The sequence below is a fragment of the Anopheles marshallii genome, chromosome 3 (assembly GCF_943734725.1).
Source record: "Anopheles marshallii chromosome 3, idAnoMarsDA_429_01, whole genome shotgun sequence".
Classification (NCBI taxonomy): domain Eukaryota; kingdom Metazoa; phylum Arthropoda; class Insecta; order Diptera; family Culicidae; genus Anopheles; species Anopheles marshallii.
Window position 1 is genome coordinate 65,858,632 of NC_071327.1, and position 27,838 is coordinate 65,886,469.

The following is a 27,838-nucleotide window of genomic DNA, read 5'->3' on the forward strand; positions in this document are numbered from 1 at the left end:
TGTTTTTAACATACATTCTTTAGTGTTTTATAACAGCAGAAGAAGTAGAAGTGATAGATAAATGTGATGTCCCACCAACAGAAAATTATGGTGCTCGAAGCAAGGCTTGAAGTTGGCTTGTTCTTAGACAACGTTTGACCACATATACTAGGTGTGTTTAACACATAACTAGAAACTTGAAATGATAAAAATTGCACAAAATGAATAATTGCACAACCATTAAGTTATTCCCCATTTGTCACATATTAATCCGAGCAATTGGTGAAGTTTCCTTATTTTACTGGAGAAACACTGACCATACCTTTTGTTATATACCACTCATTTCTTCTGGGGGTTGGTTGGAACTCCCACAGATAATATCAACCATCATGCCGGTAAGATCATAACCATCAGCACCATCAGGTTCGCAGGCGAGCACAGACGCACGAAAGCCCGGGCGCCATTGTCGTTAACGGTTGATGGAAGCAATAGATACACCATTTGAAAATTTCTTAACCAACGCTGCGCAAAATCGAAACCGTCACACGCACCACACAAAATGGTCAATGATTGAATTCATTTTATACCCAGCGCACACTCCTGCACCGGGACGGGTGGGTGTTAAATGTTGATCTTGCCCAGCACGAAGCATCAGCAGCCACCCACACTGTCGATTGTTATCAGCTGAATGTGGTATCATCGTTCGGTAGATAGATGAAACATTATGATAGTAATTCATACCTTCCCGCCCAGATCCCTGTTGGTCCGCCCTCCTCTCCCACAACCCACCCAGCCCCCTGGTTCGCTATCCCAAACCCCCAATGATGCTTCTTATCTGCATCAAACTTTTCTCTCTTTTCTCGACCAGCAGCTGCTGTGTGGCACAGATCGTTTCACACCGTGAGAAGCGCTGATGACGATTATTAGCCTTGAGAGTCATCCGTCCCGTGTTGGGATGGGCGGTGAGCATAACCTGCAAGCGCAATCGAGAGCGGAACGAGAGCCGATCTGTGTGTTATCAGCCCGCCGGTACCACTGGGCAAACGGGAGGCCTTACAGCCTTCCGTACATCTACCATCGATGTCAGTGACAGCTGGAGTGCGCGTGTGGCGCGTGCTGTGTCGAAACCGCCACGAACAACGCTCGGCGCGGCGTCCTTGATCTTGATCCGGACCGCAAATCGGCTTCACTTTCCAGATACATCTTGTGTCGAGTGCAAAACAAAAAGAAATACACAAAACTGCGACACGTTTGTGTGGTTTGTGCATCAGTCGTTGTGTTTTTCTATCGCGGTTGTGATGATCTTCGATGCTAATTTCGCGTGGGCGTTACGTTACTTGACATCGCGACTCGGTGATCCCGCCAGCTGATCAGCAACGGCACGCGTTGTGTAACGATAATGGTGCTGCTGGCGGAAGAGGTTGATTTCGGTTTGTTTACTTTGGGGTGGCTGCGTACGTGCGGTGCGAACGGTTGCGTACGGACCATTTGCTTTGCAGTTTGAATCGCTGCCAACGCGCGATGATGTTGGAAGCGTTACAAAAACGAATAAAAAGTAAGAAATAGTGGAGCGTAATCATCTCATCATACTGCTGGACGCATATAGCACATTTTGCGAAAGTTTTCGATAAGATTAACTAAACATGTACAACAATGCGCAACTGTGGACAGTATCATGCCGATCGTACGGCGATGGTGTTGTGCTACAAACTGTAAACTGTGCTGCGATGGCAATGTTGATATGGAGCGCTGTCAGGTTTCGATTACGGGATGATTGTGTGCTGAACTGGGATCGCGGTGTGGAAGATAGCAGGAAGCAAAATAACAACATTAACGAGCGGTGTGTAATGCTGAACCGAACGGGCGGCCTCCTCAGATGCCACCGAAACTATTGGAAACGGGTATCAGTTCATCATGTAGAGCTTCTTATATATACAAGCAGGGGACCAAAAACAGGCCATTCAATAGTTAGCAAATATTTTCCGTCAGTTTAAACCTAACATCATAACGATCCACTTTACACATCAATAACGAAAAACCATGCGAAACATTGGCGGTACCGCATCGTATCGGTGTCATCTTTCCGCTTATAAAATGCGCTTAAACACGTTCTCCAAACAACGATCCGCACCATTTTTTTCTCGCATCGGTGCTTCATACTATCCCGGTGTGTTCCCAAAATCACGTAACCCGCTCGATGCATGCTGGCTCGTCGTCTCCGGATACAAACAGATCGCTATCTATCGAACGCAGCATCAGTTTCATCAGTTCGCGAGGTAAGCGGATTGAAAAAAAAATCGCCCACACACGCACACACTGATAGTGATCAAATATGGCGAAACAATGAAGCAGGGTAGGGAGGGGTATTTTGGTAGATATTTTGATTGGATTTTCGACACAAGTCAGCTCACGTGCGGTCCCTGCCGGGAGGGAACACAAACAGGCCTGTTTGCAAATGCTCTCAAAACGGTGGAGAACGCGTGGGGTGCATGAGGCGTTGGAATATTGTTGGTGTGATAAAGCTATCAAGGCACGCGTATGCTGCGCTTTGTTTGACGTGCTGTTCAGATGAAGCTTCCCTCACATACATACGCTTTGCCTAATACCACCCAAAAAGAAAGCAACAAATGTTTCGAATCCCATCGCCGAACGTCACCTCGTGCTTAGCGCGTCATTAAGCTAATAAAAGCTCCATAAACGGACCCATCATTAGGGCTCGTTATGGGACTTTATGGGATACCTTCGCTGTTTGCGGCGAATGCGAACAAACATAAACATAAAACGAACCGATCGTAAATTGATCGTGTGACATGGAACATCACTTCATGATTCATTCATCTATTTTTTATTTCGTTTTTCGGGTGTTGTTGCTGTCAGATGCCTGATTGTCTTCCGCTTTGCCGATAAAACGGCTTCCTAATTTCGCAAATTAATCAAAACGTCTCGTAAATGTCACGCCCAAAACGTATCGCGCGGCTCATTTCCTCGCGGTGTGTGTGTGTGTTTTTTCCCCCTTTTCCTTTTTCGTGTTGAACTCCTGCAAGGGTGAATGAGCCAATTTTCCCACCGTTTAATGGTAGACTGGTGTAAGGCAACAGTGGAACGACGTTGACCCACGCGAGCTCATTTATCATCGTTTTTGCTATCGAGATCGAGGGCGAGTAGGTGGAAGGTTAAAAGTCGTCAGGCGTGGGGAGGGGAACAACCGTCAGAGAGGCGATGAAAAGTCAACCATGCCCGCGACATAGCGTCACAAATGACGCACATTCGTGGAGAAATTTTATGAAACATTTCTCGATGGACTTGAAGTCGTCGAGAGGTAATGGCGATAAGCTGAAAAGTGTGCATTCCGAGCATTCGAACTTGGAGTCAACGTTTTCGCGAAAGTTCTTCACCGGTACTAGTGACATGCCGTGCCACAACAGGATGTTTCCACTTGTCGGAAGTTTTAGAGCCCCCATCGAACATCGTTGAAGGTATCCCATCTTTACTATCGATTTTCACGCTTAGTTTAGCGAGATGATCCCTCGCACACTGCACAAAACAAACGGTGTGTACCTAATAGGGATGCCTTTCGAAGGGATGCTCAATTATGTCACCGGGAACCGGCTCTCGAACAGACCTGCAGCCTCACCGTACGGTCTATTTCTCCCGTAACAACTTCCTATGTTTTCTCGTTGACATAAATAAAGGACGGGAAAAGTGCAGGTTAACTTGCATGCCCGCGAAAGTAAGAGTTTACCCACTTCGTACCCAATGAAGCGTCTTGCCATGATAGCGCAGTAGGGCAAAGTTGTCTTGTGACTTGTGTATCCCTTTTCCTACCGGCTGACAGGCGCCATTTACTTTGGGCGAAGGAAGTTTCGCAGGGTAAAATAAAAACGCAAACGGAAGCTGGGTAAAACGGAATCTCTGCAGGTGTCAGTAGTTTAGCCACTATCGTGTTTGATATATGCAAAAGCAGCATGATATGCAGAAATCGGGAGAAAGTTTTGACAAACATGGGAGACGGTTCCATCAAAAGTTTACCAACAACTTTGATTAGTATTATTTTTTAACCTTTTTCTTGTCTTGGATATCTGTCATTGCAAAAAAAAACGTGAATAAATTACCATAAATATCCAGCTCATAGTTTTGTTAAAATTAGCATCACCTGGCATATCTTGACGTCGATGGTTCACCCACCAAATTCCTCCCTCGTGACCCAACCCTCTAGTAAATATTGACCATTCTGGTGCGACGCTACGATGGCGCCAATTATGGATTCAAGTTGATATCGGCCGCCGTGAAACACACTCTGCGAAAGATGTTATGAAATTGGGTGTGTCCGTTGGTGTTTGTTTAGGTCAAGCAACTTGACAAAATGGGGGATGGTTTTTTTGTTTTTTTTTGTTGTTTTATCTGAACTAAATATAGCATAATTTATGCTCTTGTTTGTTCACAAAAAAATATACGAGTCAACAACCATTTTTCTTTGTACTAGAACGATTACTTGACTCTAAATGAGGTCCATTAAGAATGTTTGGGCTTCAAAGTGTGTGTTTTTTGTGTATTAATTAGGGAACACGTGTATCTTTTGTTTTTTTATTCTTTTTGTATCTAAAATATATATCTGCCCAAGAGGGTAACATATTGTCTCTTAACTTACGATATTAACATTTTGATTGAATTCAACTTTTTCACAATCCTACAACTATTATTTCAAATCATATTTATTTGGTGATTCATAAAATATAAATAGGTTGGATTGGATTCACTTTGTAATATTTTATATGACCTTACAACGATACATTGTTGCAGTTGAGAGTAATGATGTACTTGAAATATGTTTATTGCATTGTTTATTATTAACTTGTCCATGCTGGAAAATTAATTCCATATCTTCATATTGCATGATGAGGGCTTTTAGTTTTATTTCCCAATGCGTTATATATGTCTTCGCCTTGTTGACAATAGCTTTATGATTCGCCCTTTATGCGTTTGCGTAGGTATCTTAGCTCCGTACAGTGCACTCTATTCAAAGTTAACCAGCGTAGATGGATGCGTCACAGTTCCGATAGCTGCGTCAATGCATTGTGGGCCGAGGTGAGCGTTGTAAAATTAATGCTCCCCATTAAGCTTGAAGTGGTTTGGAAATGTTGCAAATTTTAACCCACCACGTCAAACTGGACGTGAAACTGCAATCGAACCAAGAGCACGATAGCGCGTGCCGAGAGGAGCAACCAGTGTTTGATTGAATGAGGTCGTCCCAGGCAGGATATGATTATGACTGATGGAGCGTTTCAATCATTGCAGCTCTGTGCCGGTTAATTGCCGTGACACATTCAACGATTGCGATCAGTCTCGCTGGGACGTTTGTAATAAATCTACACAGTAAATAAACGTTCCACCCGACCGGACCATCGTTGGCCTTTCCACCCCACTGGGGCATCCATACTTGGGTGGCAAAAACAAGAATCCTTCACTACCGTCGAGTTCCTAGTGCCACTCATCATTTGCTCAAACACCCGCCGCCGCACACAACACACAAACGCACACTCCAGGATCACTTTTGGGGAAATCGTTCGAAATCGAACAACACGTAAACAAATATGCACAAACACACACGGATGCCGATGTGCAGCTCGATCACGTCCGACCCGACAGGCACAAACGGTTCCGACATGTTGCAATAATTGCAGCGACCGACGCTCATCGCTGCTCGTAAACAACGTGTCCATAGTTACCCGCACTCGATTGGCCTTGGCCTGCACTTTCGTCCGGCGCGCACTCAATCTTTCCTTTAACCGCGTGGGCCGACGTTTAATGCACCCCAGGGTGGGGGGAGATTTTACAGCGCCTGTTGATAGATGCTCAAAGTCGATGGACTTTACGCCGGTGCAATCCGTGGCAGCACCATGGAAAGTGTGGCGGTTTTGTTGTTTTTTTTTTTCGCGTTCTGTATGAAGGCAATCACGTTTCAATGACGAGGAAAACAGGATGGTTGTTTACCAAACTGTTCTGAGCTGTTCGAGAAAGGATGAAGTCCTGGAATATTTTCAAATTAAAGTCTACTTCACCAATGTACCCCAATGTATTGAATGCAAAGAAAATGTTTTATGAATCAGCTTGAAAATGTGTACATGGAGAGAGAGAGAGAGAGGGAGGAAGAGAAACTTTAAAATTTCTTTTCTTGTCAATCTCGCTTCCATACTACCAATTTTTGCTTCTACTAGGGCACCTTTAAAGTTCGTGCTGATAGCCAAGCGGCATAACAGATATAATGGGTGGAATATCACCAAGGCTTATTTATGTCGGGCGGTCTATGACTATAACATATTCTTGGTAGTTTCCTGTCCAATATGATTTTAGGATCATTTAAAGCTTTCGAACACTCTCGTCTATAAAGTAATTCGGCTCTTGGAATGAACTTATGATGGGTATCATTGACCTGCTGGTTCTTATCTTAAATGATTATGTAATAGTTGAACGTCTCATTACAAGATTAATGCAACAAACTAGAGCTTCTCATCTCTATTCACTTATTAGTGCTATACGCCATACCAACTGCACTTAGTCCACAAACTTCCGATCGTTATCCACAGGGAATGAAGCGATGGGATTATCGCAAACTAAGGTGTCAAGATAGTTACATATGCTGTGGTTATAACCCCGCAAAGTATGCTATTCGCACAACAAAACACGCAAGGTCATACAAATCAAACGACAAAAGCGACTTAATGGGCAATTTGCATGGCAAACTGTTCCTTACTTTTGAACTAATCTGCTATCAAAGGCCAGAACTGATGCTGAAAAACATAATGATTAAATATTTACGTTAAATTAATTAAAACATTTTTGAACAAAAATATAATATGTAAACACTTCCGTTTCTGTTCTGGTTGATTCGAATTATATCAGAGAAGTAATTTCTCGGTCTCACTTCCCCGGAAACAGGATGCCGGTAATTCGCCGAAAATGTCACCATAATCGGATAGCTTAATTAACCAACATCAAACTGCTTCATGTTTTCGTTGTTTTTTTTTTTACAATTTCAGTACTGTTGATAGCTAAAAATTGCAATTAATTTGTGCTTCCAAATACGGCTACAAACCGGCGCACGCTTGTCACCCAAAACGGTTCGTACCGCACATCGCAAGAAAGGTCACCCGGTGTGTGAAGCCAGCCCGAAGGTGCTGAAATTTTGAATCCCTCGAGTGACAAGCATTTGGTTTCAACCTTTTTGTACGCTTTTATCCCACCAAATGCCGCAAACCGTGTTGTGCAAGTGGGAAATCTCGCAACCATTTGTCGGATCCGGACGCCGGGGGCGGGACAATCCCTGCGGGCGATTGGGGGCCGTAGGGGGGGTGGCTTGTTGGCACAGGATGGGACCGGTTGTAACATAATTAATTTTTGCCTTTACAAAACCGTACCCCATTCGGGTTTAGTAACGTGCGGTTTCGCTTTGTTCGGATTTTCCTAGTGAAGACTTGAAGGTGCATTCGTCATGATGAAGAATTGTTTAAAATAAAGCAGACGGAATGGAGAGCAATAATGCCTATTGTTATCCGATGGAATCTGTCTCTTGAGTTTGTGTTACCAGCTGACAACGCCTCCGTTGTTGAAGGAAATGTTAATTTACATCACTCGATCAATCGAAGCAGAGTGTTGGATGAATCAAATGTTAACGACTCCCAGTGCAATAAATCACTTCAACAACATTTTTTTTCCAAGAAAGTCATCATCGTGCCGATCTTTGCATTACATTACATTGCCACTGTGCGTCATGCTTGATGGAAAAGAAAGACAAAAACCAGCACTACGTCAACGTGTTCCGGTGTATTTGGTATTCACGTAAGGTATCCCGAAAGTACCTACGTACCATCCATCTTTGCCTCGGATCACTTAGTGTTTTCCGAAAAAAATCTAAGCAAGCACGAATTTGTGGATAAATGCTCGTGCTCCACCACCTGTTGCTTTCGCGGAAAAACCCGGTGTAACTTTTCCAGCCGAATCTTGAGCGAAAGTTGAAAAGTGATCAAGAAATTAAGCCGTAGTCTTAGCGCCCCCTGGGGGAAAAGATAGGAGACGAGCTACCCGTAGGCGATGCTGGAACAGTGACGATCGAAAACTTGTACGAAACGTCGACAACAATAGCTTCTAGTGGGTAGTATGAACTTGTGCTTTAAACAGCCTCGCCGTGCGTACAGCACAGTTATCTAATCTTTGGTTAAACGTTTTAATTACCTGCGTCGCATTATTCCAGCCGACTCTTGGCCCAAAACCGAGACCTGTTCGCAAATACTTCTTGGCCGTAATGTTTACCCACCCCTACCGGGGGTGGCTTATCGTGTCCTCGGCCATGTTTGCCGCTGACGGTTTCGGTCCCGCCAGCGACGCATTCGGACGCGAATTCTGCACACACAGCATCTCAGGGATAAGGTCGAAGCAAGGCAACAAAAAAAAAAAAATTAGACCTTCTGGTGGGGCTTCTTTTGTAGCTTACACTTCTTGTGACAAAGTGAAGTGGATCTTGTGTGTGTTTTTGCCTGGCTTCTTTATTCTTTACACACCAAGCTATCTTCGCCCTGTAGCGCTGTTTACCTTTTGGCAGAACGTTGTGATAAGGAAAGTGCGGACAAGATGACTCGAACTCGGGCATGGGGATGTTTGCTGCTGGCATACACGGGACCGACGGTAGTTGTGTATTGTTTTCCCCCTCCCACACACACACACACACACACACGCATACACTTCCACATGCCCAATCCTGAACGCTGACTTTCCTTTCGTTTTATCACATTTTTTTGACATCGATTCGTACATACGGTCATATTTTTATTCATGCTCAAATAGACCGGGCTGGTACAATGGGACTCTGCCACTGCATTTGTGCTAAGCAGCATATTAATTATGCATTCATGTTTTCCTCAAAACGGCAAACAAAGCCGAGCGGGAGTAAGGAAAGCGTTTGTGGAGTTGTACTGTGGCAGGAAGTTCGAGAATGAGTTGGAGGAGTTGAGGATACATTTGTAAGAAATCTTGTCTCGAACAGCATTTTTTTGTCTCATTGTAAGAAATACTCTTTAAGATGCTTTGTTCTGAGCACTCGGCACAAAGCAAACATTAAACATGGGTGTGTATCGCTCGTTAGCAAATGAACCGCGCGTCTACTGTGCGGAGGAGAAGAGCATTAATATTCATTTAGCGAATAAAAAAACCATCTGATTGGTTAGCGAAAAAAAAAAACAGAAAAGCGTAGATATCCTTCTTGTAATAGAGAGCATTTTGCATCGATTTCACGGTGAATTGAAAATACGCTATTTTTTTTTAACGATTGCAAATGGCCGTGCTAATCAAGAGTAACACAATCTATCACCTAGAGCGTAACAATGCTTTTTGCTCCTACGGCTTGTCAGTGTTTCTGATTGTTTTTCTTGTGTTTATCTATTTAAATGTTTAACCAACGAAACAACGGACGCAAGAAAATAAAATGAAATAAATATAGACCATAGAAACGTTTAAAACACTGGGAAGTTTTAGTGTTAAATAGAAAATGTATTGCAAAAATGAATCTTATCTATGTATTTATCGAAAATATTATCATTTAATGTTATTTATAATAAGATTATTTCTGTTTTACTATCTTTTACTGCTAGAAAAACATATTTATTCAATTCGACCTGCATTACGTCCAGTGAGATTTGTCCTGAAGCTGAAAAGAATTTGTTCCACCCAGTTAAAGGCTTTGGGTCAATGGGAAAACAAATTCTCTCACCTGACCGACCGACCTGCCGCTATGCTGTATTGCATGTTTCCTACCTCCTGAAAATTGGACCATCGAGGAGGAAAAACATGAAAAATCACGAAAAGGCAATAGAAACGGTCCAAAACTGGCCTTCGGGATAGCAAGGACAAACATTCCCCGTCATCCATCCACCCACAACTCTGGAATGGAAACCTGACGCGGATAAAAAAATACATCGCATCAAAAACATTACGGCCGACCTGTCCACCGGAGGCGGAACCAAAGCGCTTTTCCATGTTGTTCTCTGCACGTTCTGTGGCATAATTTTTCAACCCTCGCGCACCGATCGGTGGACCGTGGTGCACAGTTTGCCGAACCTCGGTTGTTATTGTTTGTCCACGTTCATTAGAGATATTTTTATGACTACCCGGGCCAGTGCTAACGCTAGCAACAATTTTCCACCTCCCCCCCCACCCGTTTTTCTGCTCCCCAGGGAACGGAAATTGTCATAAGTTTGTTTTATGCGGTGCGTATCCATGCCTCTTGTCTGCCTAGTTAGAACCCTCGGCCCGTGTCCATCTTTTTTTCAATAATATTATTTTTTGGTATGCTGGCGTCTACTTTTGTGCGGTCGTTCAGCAACGGGGAAAGAATGCTGGAGGCAGCAAAATATAGAACCAAATGCATGCGACGGTCGGTTAGACATTTGTCCTCTCGTTTAGCTAAATGAAAGTTGGGTTTAAAGGAGATGCTGTGTTTGAAAGACAAGCAGAAATTAAGTACGGCTGACGCATCATATGGGAAAGCTTTCCGTTTTGTTGTTATTCTCCATCGAGAAAGCATTCAGACAATGGAAACAATGTTTATATTGGCTCTCAAAATATCGTATTTGTTTTGTTGTTTATTTTTCTACCAGTGTGTTTGAAGGGTTCGTCCTTACAAAAAGCTTCAACTCAGGGCTATTGATTGAGTTATTTTTGAAAACATATCGGTAAACATAACAATTGATATTTTTTCATAAAAAACGGCCTGTATTGCTATAAATTAATCACATATAAACAGTAATTATATAACTCCCAACTTAAAGAAACAAACAACATTATATCAATTTCTCCTGATCTGGATTATTGGTTGAATTCTGAATTACATTTGTTTTAAAGACATATTGTTAAAGATAAGAATATCCATCAAGTATCTTCGGTACAAATTGCTAGAAAAAGATTACAATGCTTTGACAGATTTATCATTCTCCTCGAAATTTGAAGCAATTTTGGATTAATTTATAATATTTTTCTTGGCCTTGAAACCTTTTTTGACAGAGACCTTCATAACAGAAAAGCTTAGAAGAAGCTTATAAAATGTTGGTACAGAAAACTTACATAAGAAGCAGATTTAATTCCACAATGTAGTTTTTGTTGCCGTTAAAGTCAATACTGAAAAGAGACATCAGTACAGCCTATCGTTTTGTCCGCATAACACAATTCACCAGAAAATGGATGCTTCATTAACCAACGATTTTCAGCACCAGATTCAAACCAATTCCCAAACAAAAACAGAAAATCCTTGCCCTTTTTGGCTTCAACACCGCAAGCACAAGCGCCACGGGGAAAAGGTATCGCATCGATGAAGTTCCTTCCAAGAATTGTGGACATCGATGCTCGTGGTTGTGCTACGATTAGAACGTAACCTTTTCGTCTGCGAACCCCTTTCCACGATCGGTTTATACTTTCCGTCTTTCTGCGAATAGAATTTCCATTTTTTTCCCCTTTCGCCATTCGGTTCGGCTTGTCTGCTGTTGGACAGTTTTGCTGGAGGAAAGTTTCACCAAAGTTACACGAATTGATCTGTCAATCAGTGTGGGAGGTAAACACAACGGGCGGATCGCAGTGGGAACGATCAGTGGCGCTAAGGAAAAAATTATCTTCCATCGGTGAATGAAACAACAACCATAAATCTTTACGACTTGAAGTTGGAAAATGTGTCTGCTGCTTGCCAGTTTGCTTACATTCGCCCCGAAAAGGGAGTCAATTTCTAGCCGAAACAAATGTTGTCTGCCCGGCCTAAAATTGGCACGGAGTGTATGAGTGTACGTAAAAAGGCCGTAACTGGCGAAAATGAACTCTACCCGGGTTAACCGGTTGTGCAACCATTCGCAGCCAATCGTGTAACATACGCGTCGAACGATGGTGTGTGCACGGGACGAATATAAAAAAAAACCCCTCCGTGAAAATCCCCTGTCGCATAAATAATTTTCCCATGCACAGAGGCCTTCGCGGTATGTTAAATTTACGCTTCGTGTGCGTGTGCGGGTTTTTTTTGTGCGAATGTTTGTTTGGTTGTTTTGTTTCTTCCTTCATCTCGCACCCGTTTAACCGATCGGTTTGTACAAATTATCGCTGCTGGAACACTCACGCACCACACGTGGCACACTCAAGCATGTTTACGCGAGCGCGAACCACAGTTCAAGCAACGAGCCGCCTAAATGGGCATCCCCTCGTGGAGCCGTTGATGGAAAAGTGTGGTTTGTTCTTGTGCCTTTTTTTGTTTCTTTTGTTCGGGTGGCACGAAGGAAAATTTCCATCATCTGAGATGAAGGCACGAGCGCAAATACGTACAGTCATTAATCTCACATTACTTATTCGGCTGAAATCGCTTGCTAAAGTGTAGGCATCAGATGTAGCCGGCGAATCTGATCCAAGCGAATGGCATTTGCCCGGGTGCCCCTTTACAGGCAAGAGTTTCTGGTAGATCTTGTTCTACAAAGGTTTAGACAGTGATATAACATGAATTTTGAGTGATATAGGCCGGAAAGAAGCCAAAGGTACTGTGAAGAAAACTTCCTATCGAATAATATATGATTCTTTATTGAAGCTAAAAGCATACTTCAAAGCATTTTATTGCTGTGCTTGGTAGACGAGACAGAGTTCCTCTTTCTATATTTATACAAAAAAAAAACAATCAATACTGCACATTTCACATAATACATCCATCATCCTTTTTAACAATCTCTGCTCAATATTAAACATCACTTACCATACAGTTGCGAAGTGTTTTTTGATAGATCCGTAAAGTTATAAAATTGTTTCATTTGATCAAACAAAAAACTAAACATTAAAAGCGATTTCGGTGCTGTAGTGAGCACCCAACAATAAGGTAAATTCCTTCGTTCGTCTTGCGGGAAACGATTTCAACACTCCATCTTCAAGATGACAGACACTGTACGCGGTGGGTTAGGATTTATCATAGCGAGCAAAACCTCGCAACGAAAACACCGGGAAACACCGAGCGGCACGGGCCAACGAAAACGGTGTGAACAATAAGAACGGGGCAGAAAACACAAACCCGGCGAACGCAAACGATGCTCCATTTCAGTTGCGGTGTGTGTGTGTGTTAGATTGTGTGCACAAGCTACTACGACTACGACAACGACGACGACGGCGATGATGATGATGATGATGATTGCGATGACGACTACGACGACGCGTCTTTGGGGACCGGCAGCATCGAAAAGCTTTCCGCCGGCGAAATCAGTTTCCATCTGGACGGTAACGCGTATGGTTGCGTGCCGAGTTTTTCCGATCGAGTGCTCGTTGACGGTGCTGATGTAGTGCCAGTGTACGTCGATGTTCGAATGTGCCTTTTTCTTCCGGGAAGGTGTGGGAAAATGCACGACAGTGGAAAATGTTTCGGAAGAAAATTACTTAAGAAAGGTGCTTATATGATTTATTATTTAACGCGGTTCGTTCGTTAATTAACGTTGTGAATGTTTGAATTAATCGCAAAGCGTTGTGAAGGACGGTGCTGGAAATGAATGTGGGTGAATTTTGCAATTGTTTTAAAACGTGTTTAAACGTCCTTCAGCATCTTTATTTTCGGTGCTAAAATAGTGAACAATCAACCAATTTCCCTCCTGGTGAATGCATCATTTCATAATGGTTTTAGTGGATGCGAAAGAAAATCAACGAAAACGGCACGCAAAACAATGTGCGGATGGTGCAAACAATGTGATGCTTTAAAGCAATGCGAGTGCCGGCGAACCCAGAATTCGATGTACGACGATTGTGAGCCCCCGAGGCTAGCTAACCTTTCGATTCCCGGGCTCGTACCGTGTGGGTTGTGCAGTGAATTTTTAATGATTCAATACGTTCCGGTGCGGGACGGATCGAATGCTTAGGAGGGGGATTGAATTGAAACGCTTGTGTGAACGCGATGAACGAAACAATGCTGGCGGACGCGCCACTGGTGACCGACGGTTCCGGTGAGCCACCGTACGGGGAGGCAAACCTTACCGGCCTGTCGGTGGAAACCCCTTCGCTGGTGGATGGGTTGCTGGCGCTTGCGATGAATGCGAGCGGTGCCGAACGGTGCCGGTTGCAGCAGCAGGCCGAGGAGCTGCTGCAGGACGTGGCCTGCCCGTCCTTTTTCGATATGGTGTCCTGTTGGCCCCGAACGCCACCCGGTACGTTGGCCGTGTTGCCATGCTTTGCGGAACTCAAGGGCGTGCAGTATGACAGTTCGCGTAAGTATTTCAGATATCAAGTTATTTTATTCCTGTATTTTAGGCCAAAATTTATGGAATATGTTTGGTTTGTTACGATTATTAATTGTGATGAATTAAAAAAGGATGAAAATGTGTTAACAGCAGTTAGAACAGATTTATTAAAATGGCGTCAAAGACTTTTTGTCTTGAATTATACTTTTTTTATTGCGATAAAATGTTAATGTTTTCGTACCTATATATTTTATAGACTTAGCTTTTGAAAGTGTTAAATATCTATTTTATGTATTATCAAAGAGTACATTTCAAATCTTATTTAATTGATTTTTTTAAATTAAAAAATAAAATTGTTTATTCAAAAATAGTGTCAGTCTGATAAATGATCTAATCAAATCGGTATATCCATGTGTTTTTTTAAAATATTAATTACTGATAAAATATGAGAAATAAAGTAATATTTTACCATTAAAACACATAAATTATTGCCTTTTGAGCTTATGCTACGAATTATGTTATGCAGTTTTCATTTAATCGTTCAATTTATTATTCTTTCTAAACAAAATTACGTAAATTTTGCCATGTTTTATGATTTATGTTGTCTGATGGCGTTTAATATCCAAACGAAAATGCCATACCTGAGCCGTACAAACGGTGCAAAAAAAAAAACAAACTAGAAGCGTAAACGAGATTATCGCGAGGAAAGGCAATTCCGTGCTTGTGTGATACCAAAATCTCCAAACAAATCTCCCTTTTATGTTTTCAGCACCAACCCATTCCCCACGAGCAGGATGAGATGAGTTACCGCCAAATGGCACTTTTCGATCGTTCGGCACTATTGTTCTGTCGGCAAACACAAAACCCACTCGAAAATTGTACAATTTTATCCTTTACCGGTAAAAAAATCCGGTTGAGACGCGCGTTTATGGCGCCCCTGGTTATGGGCGATGGTGACCTTGGCAGCAGCCGCAACAACCATCCGACCCGGTGGTGGCGGTTTGGTTACCGATAGCCGAATGCACGAATTTTGGTTTTTTCGAATCGAAGACAAAGATTAGGGATAGGAATTGAAATTTATGTTTTCCACCGTTCGGAACGTTCTGTGCTGTCTTGGGCGATGATATCAGAGAGTTTGTGCTCTCGCTTAGTTGTTATAAACAACCGGGATGTGTATGACACGAAGAAGTTCCTTTATAACTGTCTCCAAAGGTTAGCAACTCGATAGATCTTAGCTGAGAAATTATTGAATAACCTTAGAACCTTAAACGCTTAGAGCTATCAATTCCAGAATGATGAATTATAAATTAAATTTCCAAGTCCATCATGTCCTCAAACTATATTTCATTAAACTTTACATCAACTAGCACATGGACAACGAACGTAAAACCTTCAAAGAAAAGTGTCTAAACGATACGCCAGAGTATAAAACCCGGTGTCCCGTGCCTGGTACATTAAATCACAATCAAATTCCAGCCGGAGCGAACTCACTGAGTTTATCGGCCGTGAAACCGACATTCTTCACCCTGCAATGGAGACGCCTGGTTGCCGAGTTACATCAAACACACTTGCACACACCAGGGTTTACCATTTCCCTACGCTCAGTACCTTGACCCTGTGCTGCCCCATCCATGATAGGTTTTTGGCCTAGATGCGATGCTCCAAAGTATTTAACATTCACCCCGGAAGCAGACGAATGGATGGATGAGATAGCTGAGTGTGTGACAGGAGCTGAGCATATTAGCTTCCTTAGATTCTTGCCTTTTGGTTGCTTCTACCTTCTCGTCTGCAACAGCAACAGGATGTCTGTTTGCTCAAAGTATGACCAGCGGTGAGAGTGAGAGCGTGTGAGAAGCAGTGCTGTGTCGTACATAAATCACTCCCCCAAGTCGCTGTCACGGTTCGGACGTCGTCGCATTGTTAGCCTTCACGTTATCGTCCCACCACCGGCAGGCCAGTATGTGCCCCCTCACACCCCAAAACAAACTCAGCTCGAAAAAGATACACTCGACCTGTGCTGGTGGAGCAGATTTATACAAAACCCTGCTTTCCATCGCACCCAAGATGTGCGGGCCGGGTCTCAGATCTCAAGCAAAAACCTGTACTCCCAGGCATCCCAGTACATCAAGTTAATAAGGTTAACTTGCTCGCGCTCGAGAATCTTTGGCTCCATTTCACAGCTTCGTTTTGTAAAACCCGCCTTTAGAGTATGGCCGCCCTACGCTTCTTGCCGCACGGCACATCAACCGGCCAACCTGCTTCCTAAAGATAATCGGACATCTGCTCTGACCTTTGCCCGTGTTTCAGCCACTGTTTGACTTCGGGCGTACATGGAGACGAAATGGATCCTCATCTGCACGAAACACCACACACACACACACACACACACACACACACACGATGACTTGCAGTAAAAGGCGAAACAATGAGCTGAACAGCGAGCGCGTTAGATTTATTTCCGAAACGGGACGGAAGAGTTAGTAAATGCCGCCACCTTCCGTGCTGGCAGTGTGTAGCGAGCGTTTGGCATGAAAGTTTTCCGTACAAGCAGATAAAGTTAAATTGAATAGTGCAGTGAATGGTTTGCCAACTAGAGAACGTTTTCAAAAAGAAACAAAAATGATCCTTTTTTTCTTCGCTTCTTGAGAAGCTTGAGCGAAACCCAGCACATTGTTCCGCGCACGGTTATGATGTTTTCTTTCCATCGCCCGGGGGGGCATTGTTTGTTTCGTGGTGTAAGAAAAAAAAATAGAATAAAGGAAAATGTTTATCATACAATAAGCGCAAGTGGAGCAGCTACACCATTGGAAGCTCCATTACTGTGACGCTCCGATCCGGCGAGGAATTACATTACGCTCGTTCTTTCGGTTTCAGCTCTGGCACACACACACACAAGAGGTGAACCTTGATATGCACCACCCGGCACCACCGGTTAAGAAGGTTGATAAGCTTTTTCGCCTTTTTTCCTCCGAGGGGGCGTTTTGGTAAAATGCTTCTCGGGCTGTTAGGTGTGGTCGTACGCGTTCAAAAAGCATCACATGCGGTGGTTGGTTTCGGGCTCTCACAAAGAAAAACACCATCCCCACTTGGTTTTTTTTTGTCCATACGATGGGATGTAATTTTCCTAGAAAAATCATCTATTTTTTACTGCCACCGTACTCGGTTCGGAACAGAACGCGTGTTCGGCTTCTTGGCTCGCTTGCCCTTGAAACGAGCCAACGAGGGCAGTAGTTGTATCGGCGTTGTTGCCTCTCGGCCTCGCTCAACCACCCACCTGTTGAATGTACACCCTACATGCAATGGGCACAGCACAAAGCGGCTACCAGTCAGCGGAAATAGCTTTCTGGTTGCAGCAACGCTTCTTCAAAGCTAAGTGGTCGTACAAAGGCGTCAGCTGACAATTACAGGCCCGCCTTAAAGTGAACCATCGAAAAAGGGAATGGATAATGGACCCGGGCCAGCAATGCTAATTAACTTCCGCGCCGTCGACTGACAACGACATCGCTGATGGGCCGTGTGGTCGTGTATGTATGTGTGTGTGCGTGTGTCATTTATATCCATTTGGGAGCAGAGCGTACGGACAATGGACGCCGGTTTGAAGTGAAATGGTGTTTTGTGCGCGAGTGATTAATTATGCAACCCATCGACAGGATATTTATGAGTTACAGCGAATGGAAAGTAATACTATCCGGAATAGGTTGTGGAACCAGTTCCGCAGGGTTCTGTTTTAAAGCCATGTTGTGGTACACACTACAAGCCACTGTTCCATTTTCCATTAGCATTTAATTATGTAATTGATTAGCTGCAAATTTATGTTTCGGGCCAAACAGTCCTATTTCACCCGAACTCACATCGACAATTCCAATTGAAGTCCTTCGGCGAAGCACAAAAATGGAGCTATGCAAACGAAAAAAAAAACACCCAAAACACACAAATAAAACACAATAACCATCCGCCGTGAAATCGTTCGTTCTCACTCGTCGGAAATGTAATCAGTGATCAATTGGGCGAAAAAACAACCATGCGTGTGGGCGTGCACTTCGGTTTTGCTTCTTGGAACTGTTAACACATGCCAGGCGAAAGCACATCAAAGGCTAATTGGTAGTGAGCGGGTTTTGACGTGTGAATGAACATCAAACGCATGCTGCGGTCTGTGATCGGGGGTTGAATGTTGCCCGATGGTTAATTTTAGTGTTGACGAGTGAAAAACGTAAAGAAATATGTTTTGATTTATTGCGCTTGAAGAGATTCTTTGCGAAAGAAGCATAATATTTGCTTCTTCTGGATTGGTACAACAAACTCAAGAGGTCTAGGTCTGTCATTTTCTGGCTCTCTTTTGACTTTATTTCTGTAAAAAGTTTGATTTTGTAACTTAATGGTGAATCCTGCGTACAGGGGATGGATCGGTCCTGTCGTGGCCGACGCCGCTACCAATATACCACCGTGCCGTCAAGCAAGTTTCACACTGGGAATCATAGCAATGCTGAAGAGTGTTTAGAGGCAAGAATGTCCTCGCTGAAACGTTCGCTGTTCATAAGAGAACGTTTCCTTTCTGTGTCTTACTTAACAATCTTTGCTTAAGCATTGTGAGCTTTAAACTGGAACATGGAACAATCGATTTATTTAGATCACTTTCAATAATCTTTAAGGATATGAAAGGATAACCCTAAATAATTTAAATAGTCAGAAATTATTCTTTGTGTCACTATTCTCAAAGGAACCTTCTTCGTGGGAAGTAAACGTGTGTCTGAGAAAATAATATCTTTTTTAATCCTCGCTTTTCTAAATAAAGATCTTATTTATATTCTCATGCCATATTTCATCCACCATTTCGGATTTTTTTTTTCCAGAAAATGCAACCCGTTTCTGTAACGTCGATGGTACCTGGGATAATTACACCGACTACGATCGGTGCGAGCACCTGGAACAGCCGGCCCCGCTGCCCAGCTTCGAGCCGGAAATCGAACTGCCAACGCTGATCTACTTCGTCGGCTACTCAATTAGCTTGGCCGCACTCGTGCTGGCGGTCGCGGTGCTGGTGTACTTCAAGTGAGTAGTCCTATTGCGGAGGTGGGCGTTCTCTCCCGCGCCGGAAGCGTTACCGTTTGATTTAAAAAAGTAACTACTCTGCCCGCAGGGATTTGCGCTGCTTGCGGAACACTATCCACGTCAACCTCTTCCTGACGTACATCATGTCGTCGAGCCTTTGGATACTCATACTATCATTACAGGTGGGTTTATGGTGGGTTATAAGTAGACTATCCTAAACAAAACGTTCCTCGAACACCTGAACGTTCAAGAACCTCACATGATAACTGATTAAAGTCATCGTTAAGATGATATTGATTTTATAAACATCACAATAGCATTGGAGACACTTTCAATGGATCTTGATCGTCTTCCCAATTTCCACCTTAAATTTTCATCCACCCTAGTGCGGTTTGATGAAAAATCATTCTATTTCCTTTTTTGTTTTTCTTCTGCCATCGTTCACCGTTGGACATTTTTTTTGCGCTGTTCACTGCATCGTTCGCCCCCCCGTGTGATGGATTCACAGATCACCGTAAAGCTGGAAGTGGCCGGATGCATATTTCTCGTCACGCTCTTTCACTACTTCAGCACAACCAACTTCTTCTGGATGCTGGTAGAAGGTGAGTAATGCACGTGCGGACCATATCCTTCCATCGCTTACTGTCGCAGCGGTAGCGGACGGCTTAGATCAATACTTCATACCATAATCGATTAAGGTGTGCTCCATTTCACTTTCGTCAGCGCAGAGCAAACAGTTACGGTAAACAACTTAATTTCCTATCACGAACAAAGGCCAATCATGTAGATGCACAGTGGGGACACCTTCTGGACGTTTGAATAAACGGCCCAGAACGTTCCTTGATGGATGGAAAGTGTTTCGTTGGCAAACCGCTCAAATGCCAACGCGACACCCCGCGAGAGTCTGCGCTTGGCAAGCGCGTTTGGCTGTATCGAGTAGTTGGATAAATTGCTGCCACCATCTGGCGCAACGCTATCCATTACCGTGCGTAGGTTAACGATGAGATCATGCAGCGGAAACACAGCGTGCAAGAAAAACTTTTCCCATCAAACCCTACGCCCTTGTCGCGGCCCTATAAAACAAGTATCAACAGCTGCCTGGAAACAGAAGGAAGGCGAAAACAAAAAAATAACCATAAAATCTTTATCCCGTCGCGGAATCATGAAACAAGTTTAGTGAAACTTCTGGTATAGAGTTGGCGCTGCTCGGCTTGCATCTCGAAACCCATCCCGTTCCCAGGTCCCTTCGCGTCAGCGCTGAAAAATGAGCTTCCATCATCGCAGATCGCTACTCCATAATCTTCCCGCCCCATGACGCATGGGATGGGTAGTTCGGCTCCATAATTGACTTTAATTGCTTTTCGATGTAGCACACGACCGGCAAAGCAGCCGGCAAGAGGTCGGTATATTTATGGCACGATAATTATAATCCGTTTAATTACCGAAAACGATTCTGTTATGGTGGTTTGGCCGTGAAGTGATGTGTTTTGCGGCTTTTTTTTTGGTTTTGTTTTGTTTTGTTTTGCATTTTCTTTTGCTCCGTGGCGATTGTATGGTGATAACCCGAAGTAAAAATTAATCGCACGTGTAATTAAAAAATGTACTCCGATGCACTATGAATGTGCAAAGGGTGAACTGCGAAGATAACGTGATTAGTTATTTTTAGATCTTTTCTAAGGAATTAATTCCTTATTTTAACACAAATCTCTTAAATATTGTTTTATTAATTCATTTTACAATTATTTATTTGTTGCTATTTTTATCCTTTCTTCAAATCCTTTCAATAATTCCAATATATTTAATATTAAAACTATAATTCCCTGCAATCTCCCATCGGCAATTTCATATTGCACGGAAGCTAATTTGCAGAGAGTCCTTAATTATAATTTCACCTCGCTTCTTATCCTTTAACCTCATAAATCTGCTACAAATCCTAGAATTAAGTTTGAAAAATCGATTTACACAACGTTCATACCGTCGTCGGCCCTAAATCTACTGGAGCATCCACACGGTTCCCAGCGGGATGCCATCGGCTAAAACAGGAACAAACGGCTATATAAATCTTGCCACCAACAGTAGGTCCTTGCGTTTTCTACTGTGCCAGTACATCAGTCTGGAAGCCATTCCTTACCTTCTAAGTGCAGGTGGAACCGTATCCTGGGTCGTCGTTGCACCGCGCGTTGTTTGAGAGATGCACGTAATTACACTCTCGCACTCGCTCACATTGTCTTATGAATAGTTAAAACATCATTTACCGCATTACCTTTCCGCCGCTAACAGACTTACCTGTTAGAAGGGAAAGGAAGAGAGAAAGCCGAAGAGCTAATCGTTGAGGTAGACACCGCTTAGAAAGAGACGTAACTAACCGTGTAATTAGTTTAAAGCATCTGATTAATACATGCTCCATCAATTAGCTTCCCGGTTTTTTTAGGGTCGATTTTGGGCTGGGGCTGAAGAGATTAGTGCTTGGTGGAGTCATTCGCAACGAGCCAATTTAAGATGTCTGTTAGCTTCACGTTCCGTTTGGTGATACCTAACCTTTCCCCTCTCTCCGGTGTGGCTTGTCCTTTACAGGTCTCTACCTTTACATGCTGGTGGTGCAAACGTTTTCCGGCGACACATTGCGCTTTCGAAAGTACGCCATCATTGGATGGGGTGAGTATGGATGTTAGGGGATTATTTGTCGTGTTTAGTGTATGATATGATTTAACCTTTTACAGACAAATGAAAGATCGTTTAAAAAATATGACGTTACGATTGAATAATACAATGTGACGTATTATTGTACATATTTCTCTAAATTTACAATTTTAATATATAACTAACAAACATTATTTTCTTCCACATATTTTGCGGTTTTCGTTATTTTACATTGTATTAATTTTATGATTAGAAATCAGTTTGAAAGCTCTCAATTCCCTTCGTTGCAAAAAGTATTACGAGATACTGGGCGCCTCCATGAATCCACACAGATAAGCAGATGGTTTTACCCAAACAAAAAAGGTTGTTAATTAAAATCTAAACCAAAAATAGCATTCACGATAGCATAGCCTACACCAACATCAAAAGGATACACATTTACCCCCACACAGAGCTTATCCTTTCGCTTGCAGATCGCAAAAGCAACACTTAACTCTCTCGCTACGCCCTTTTGCGCTCGAAACAAACCAATCTCGGTTGGTAACGGAGCGAAATATTGAACGTGTTTAGCTTCATAGCTGCAGCAAATGCACACGTTGCGTGAGATGAAAGCTTTCGTAACGTGAAATGCGTATCTATTTCCACTAAAACGAGTGTTGTGGTTAAATGCGCTGCTACACGAGTGACCGATAGGGAATGTTAATTGCGGCAATAAGCATGGTTAGCAACCTTTTACTATCGTTTTCCAATCAGGCAGTGTTCTGACTGTGAATACAGCACACAGTTTCTTCATTTGGTGCTCCAGTTACGTACTTTAGTTCAATGTTGGGCATAAACAAGCATCTAAATATCTCCACTAAGAGACAGACAGTCTTCCGTCTGTTTAGCAATTGGTAATTCAAATCACAGAAACGAAATCAATGGATATTTAAGGTTCTGTAAAACGTGTAACGCGACATGGTTGTATTACGTTTCAGCAATTGCAGACTTTTTTCGCAATATAATTACCTTTCAAAAGATGTCTCCTTTCGATTTGTACCCTTAAAGAAGGAACGATTTTTTAATAACGATTCCATATTACGATCTTTCCACTCGACAGGAGGTCCGTTAATCTTCGTTGGGGCGTGGGCTATCGCCAAACCGTTCTTCGGTTCCACCTCGAATTTGGAACATCCTAATAAAGTAAGCAGCTCACGGATATCCTCAATCATCAAGCAAAAATTGCGTCAAATATATTACTTCCCTTTAAGTACATTTCCTGCATTCATGATGCTCTTCTGGCGCATGTTGTAGTTATTTACAAAAAAAACACCCACACCCCCATTATCCTTTTACTTTCATCCAGCTCGAAATAGAATGCTCCTGGATGCGTGAATCTCACATCGATTGGATCATCCAGGGCCCGTCCTGTGCAGTGTTGGTTATCAATCTCATCTTCCTGCTGCGCATCATGTGGGTAAGTGATGCGAAAAGGAATTTCCGGTTTTCCCCGATGATGATTGATTCGGTTTCAAGCTGTCAAAAGAGGCACAAATAAAAAGAAATGCAATACGGTGCGAGGGGAAAAAATGAACATTTTTTTTTTTTGCTGTTGTGACGAATCTATCAATGCTTTGCCTTCAATCAATTGCTTCCCACCGGACCAGGTGCTGATCACGAAGCTCCGCTCGGCAAATACGGTGGAAACGCGCCAATACCGGAAAGCCTCGAAAGCACTGCTCGTGCTGATACCGCTGCTAGGCATCACCTACCTCATCTTTATCTACGGCCCAGTCGAAGGTGTCGAGAGCCACATATTTGCCATCACGCGGGCCATTCTTCTTAGCACCCAGGTAAACACACCGAAACCACCCGTGAACAGTCGGGGAGGGAATATTGCGAATGTTTAATGCTCGCGAGTGATTGGGGCAGACGTCTTGCCTCGTCGGCTGGGACAGCGCAGGTTTGGGACGCTGGAAATGCCACATTATGCTTGCTATTCATGGGGATGAAGAAGGATATCGTTCGATTCGGATGAATTTGATTCAATTTAAAAGGTTGTAAAAGAACGTAACGCTTCATCGTTTGCGCCGTAGCGTTCAATCGCTTGGTTTAGCTGTTTGCATCAGGATCGATTATGGAACGGTTTGAATTGTCTGGAATTTGCAAATCACAATCTAATGCTAACAATATATCAATATTTCATTCTACTGAGCTTAGTTTGAAGAAAATAACAAGATTCTTATACAACGTCTAATCGTTTAGGCCAAGGACAGACTAAGATTTCATGGAAGTTTAAACAATTATCTTACATCTTAAATCTTTTATTTCAAGCTTATTTCTATCAAATACGTCTTATAGCATTAATAATTAAGAATGATACTCAATAAAAAGCGAAGGTTAGTTATCTATGGATCATGCTGCAATTCATCTGTGCTTCGCGAATGTGCTGTAGAGAAATCAAACCAAAGATAAACTCACACCAATGAGTCTCACAATTCCAGTAATGTCGCTATTATCGAATCAAATTAGTGCAACTGCATTCCAAACACGTTTCGATTTGATTGGAAGTTTTTGCTAAGAATATTTTTGAGCGAGGAATTGGAATTCATTTTTAAAACATAAATTGTACACATAATGTTGTGTTGACAAGTTTTATTATCATTTCTGAACAGTCTATTTATGGTGAAAAAAAATCTTTAATCTATGTTTTATTCGCAGGGTTTCGTCGTATCGCTGCTGTACTGTTTCCTGAACTCTGAAGTCCGCCAAACCCTGCGGCACCATTTCTATCGCTGGCGGGATGAACGGAATATCCTTTCTGGGAAGGTGAACAATCACCACCGTAGGTAAGGAACGAAGTTAATACTCTTTTGCGTTTTTATCCAATGTGTTCATGTGTTTGAAAAAAAAACAACCTGATTCCTCTCGCACAATGATGCATCCGGGATTGATTTTGTATTTAATTTCAATATTTACGGGTTTTATTTATGTGTTTATATTTTCATTGATTTATTCCTACCACTCCGGTTCAATGTTGGCAAACTGTGTGTATATGTGTGTCCGTCGGTCTATGTATCTCTTTTCATTTCTCTCTTTCTCTCCCCGTCCCTTTCACTCGTACACAATCTTTTACATGGTTTGCTTGAAACAAACAATTAAATTCGAACAAAAAATAACACCCATGATACCATTCAACGAATTTCCTTGCTCCACATCGGTCAACATTGGGGGCACATCGAAAACAATCGGACAACAAACAGGCCGACATTCAGCAAGGACAACTCGCCCCGTTCGCGTACGGAAAGTACACGGTTGGTATTAGCAAGCGATAAAGCGAAAGCACAGCTTTTATATTGCAGTTTTGTAATGTTGTTCGCACTCTGTTTTGCTTTTTATTGCTGTTTTTTATATATTTGTTCTGTTGCTTTTTTGTACCATTCCCTCACTGACCCATTGAAAATGTCAACGACGACAGCAATGTTACGATCTTTCTTTATCCTTGCTTCAAAACTCCATTAGGGCGTTGGATTATTTCTTGACAAGATGATGGTAAAACAGAATCATTAATGTATTGCGCCGCATTTCCACGAGGTAGTAGATAGAGCAGAGCAACAAGCCTGAAAGTATGCAATCATCGTAACATTACTTTCTTCGGATGTCAATTTTGCATACTATCAGGCTGAAGATTAATTTTTAATTAAATAAATCGTTTACAATAAACGTGACAGTTTTCTATAAATAATGTAATAACTTCATAAAAATGTTAATTTGATAAATAATAGATTGAAAAGTATGATCTCAATAATTGTTAAAATTCTTACTAATCGCTCTGCTGAAATGCTGCTTTTTAATTGCATATATTAAATAATCTCCTCCATGTTCTACCATTCATACCGAACTGTTTTGTTTTGTATAATTATTGTCCGGGTGACGCATTCACTCGTGTTGCTATATTGATTTGATTCAATTTTCATCCTACCCGTACTCATCGTTGTGCAGTTGAGCATCTTCGATCCGTGTTTTCATTTAAAATATGTTTCCATCGATTTTAACCCCTCCGGGGGACACACCAACCCAAACCCACGTCCATCCTAATCCCACCATGGATAGAAAATTGTTGTTTACACGGGGGCACCTGTTAGCGGACACCTGTTTGAATGTTCGATCGTGTTTTCATTTCTCGGCCAAATACATTTGCTACAAACATGCTTGCGCTACACGTGTTTTTTGTTCGCTCTCAATCAAACGTTTGTTTTAATTCCTGTTTTGTTTATTTGTTTTATTTTTATTTGTTTGTTTTTTTTTCTTATAAACTACAGCTTAACTACGACCACCTCTGCACCATTAATTTAATCCTGAGTTCCTGTGCGTAGCGATGTGCTTCATTTTCAATGCAAAAATTATAAAGAAGGTATGATTTTTATTTTTGTTTGTAAGTTATATTTTCATCAAGCCTTTTTATTTTATTCGACCATCGGTTAAATGATTGGTTGTGATTATATTACTTTTTTACTTAAAAAAACACGGTTTGGTTCGATTATTAAATAATAATACTTTAACAAAGCGGTGGGAAACTACTCTTTAAAAACACATCACCACCACGAGCAAGAATATCACTTGCCCCATCAATAACCCACACACGCCAATCATTAACACTTGCCCTGTAATGATTTCATCCGTCGTAACGTTGCTGGCAACGTTGGTACGCGTGCTGAATTTAATTTCCTTTCCATTGTTGTCGTTATTGCTTGCTGTCCGTGCTGCTACGCCCACACCTTCTTTGCATCGGATTGCCCCGGAACGCCGATCCGTTTGGGGACGCATCGAACGAGCGCCACGCGAACGCAACACAACAAAATAAAATCCTTTCGGTGGTAGAACGGTCGAGTACAGCATCGCCACCCTGAAGCATTCGTGCGTGCTGAGAGATTAAACGTTAATTGCAAGTCGCGTCGTCTCGGCGTACGTTTTTGTCCCCTCGCGCGAAGGAAAACATTGCGGAGGAACGGTTGAATTGGCAAAGCGAAAGCAGTGTACCTATCAACGAAGATAAACTGTCCAGTGTTTTTGTTTGGCTGTCTGCGTCAGAAATGTTTACGAATAATCAGTATGTTTTACATTACAATCAAAGCACAGATGTTCAATCGCACGCAAAGCCCGTTGCGCGAAACATATTTTTGTTCAGCTATAAAGTGATATGAAATTATCGAATGCAAACAATTATATATTGTCTATATAAATCACTAAAGGCGTGAAGAGTCGTGGGAAAAAAAATCTTAATATTTCTTTCGGAAAAATAAGCAGTTAGCTAGGTTGCATGTATAGAGTGAATGATACAATTGAGTTTATATATTTTTTTTAATTTATAAGGACGGCCATTATGTAGTTATTTACCAAAATGATCAAGCTTTACAACAGAATTAGATAGTCTATAACACAAATTGCGTTTCCCTATAAATATTTGTTTTGCCTAATTGTCTATCATTTACAATGTTCCACCCATTCCTTCACAAATGCGACCCACCATACACAACTAAGCACACATCCATGAAATCACAACGCAATACAGCTGCATCCAATAACTATCACCACTTCATGCAGCTCTAATAATCAACCGTTCCTTCTCTTTTTCCGATTCCTCTCTTTCCCCCAGGTTTTCCCAGTTTTCCCGACCAGAATCGATGAACTTTCCACCCGTTCCATTATCGTAAACTGTGTATCGATGTATTAACGGTCAGTTACACAACTGGAAAACGCAAAGATCATGCTGTGAGCGGACGAAACACTGTTGCATGCATATGAAGCAACGCGCTACAGGGTGCGACAGATAGAGAGTGAGAGCGAAAGCAAGATTGCAAAAAAAAGGGAAGCATGGTTAGACTAATTAAATTAAAGGAAATGAAAAACAAATAAACAAACACTAGCCGTGAGAAACAGAAACTTCAGCATCAGCAGTAAATAATTTA

At 42.3% G+C, this 27,838-nt stretch overlaps 1 protein-coding gene across 1 annotated transcript; it reads left to right on the top strand.

The window, feature by feature from the left end:
• The first annotated feature begins 13,918 nt into the window (after window positions 1–13,918).
• LOC128714494 (diuretic hormone receptor-like) lies at window positions 13,919–27,583 on the top strand. Its single transcript, XM_053809368.1, has 11 exons — window positions 13,919–14,228; window positions 19,052–19,250; window positions 19,321–19,432; window positions 19,759–19,852; window positions 21,825–21,905; window positions 22,990–23,072; window positions 23,236–23,346; window positions 23,537–23,722; window positions 24,591–24,718; window positions 25,133–25,183; window positions 27,526–27,583. Exons 1-11 carry the CDS (start codon window positions 13,919–13,921, stop codon window positions 27,581–27,583), a joined length of 1,413 nt encoding a protein of 470 aa, XP_053665343.1.
• Window positions 27,584–27,838: the final 255 nt, after the last annotated feature.

Excerpts from the sequence above, each read along its gene's own strand:
- LOC128714494 (XM_053809368.1), top strand. The coding sequence starts at position 13,919 with ATGAACGAAACAATGCTGGCGGACGCGCCACTGGTGACCGACGGTTCC. Across the intron at positions 14,229-19,051 it reads CGTGCAGTATGACAGTTCGC|AAAATGCAACCCGTTTCTGT; the intron begins GTAAGTATTTCA and ends TTTTTTTTCCAG. Across the intron at positions 23,723-24,590 it reads CCATTCTTCTTAGCACCCAG|GGTTTCGTCGTATCGCTGCT; the intron begins GTAAACACACCG and ends TTTTATTCGCAG.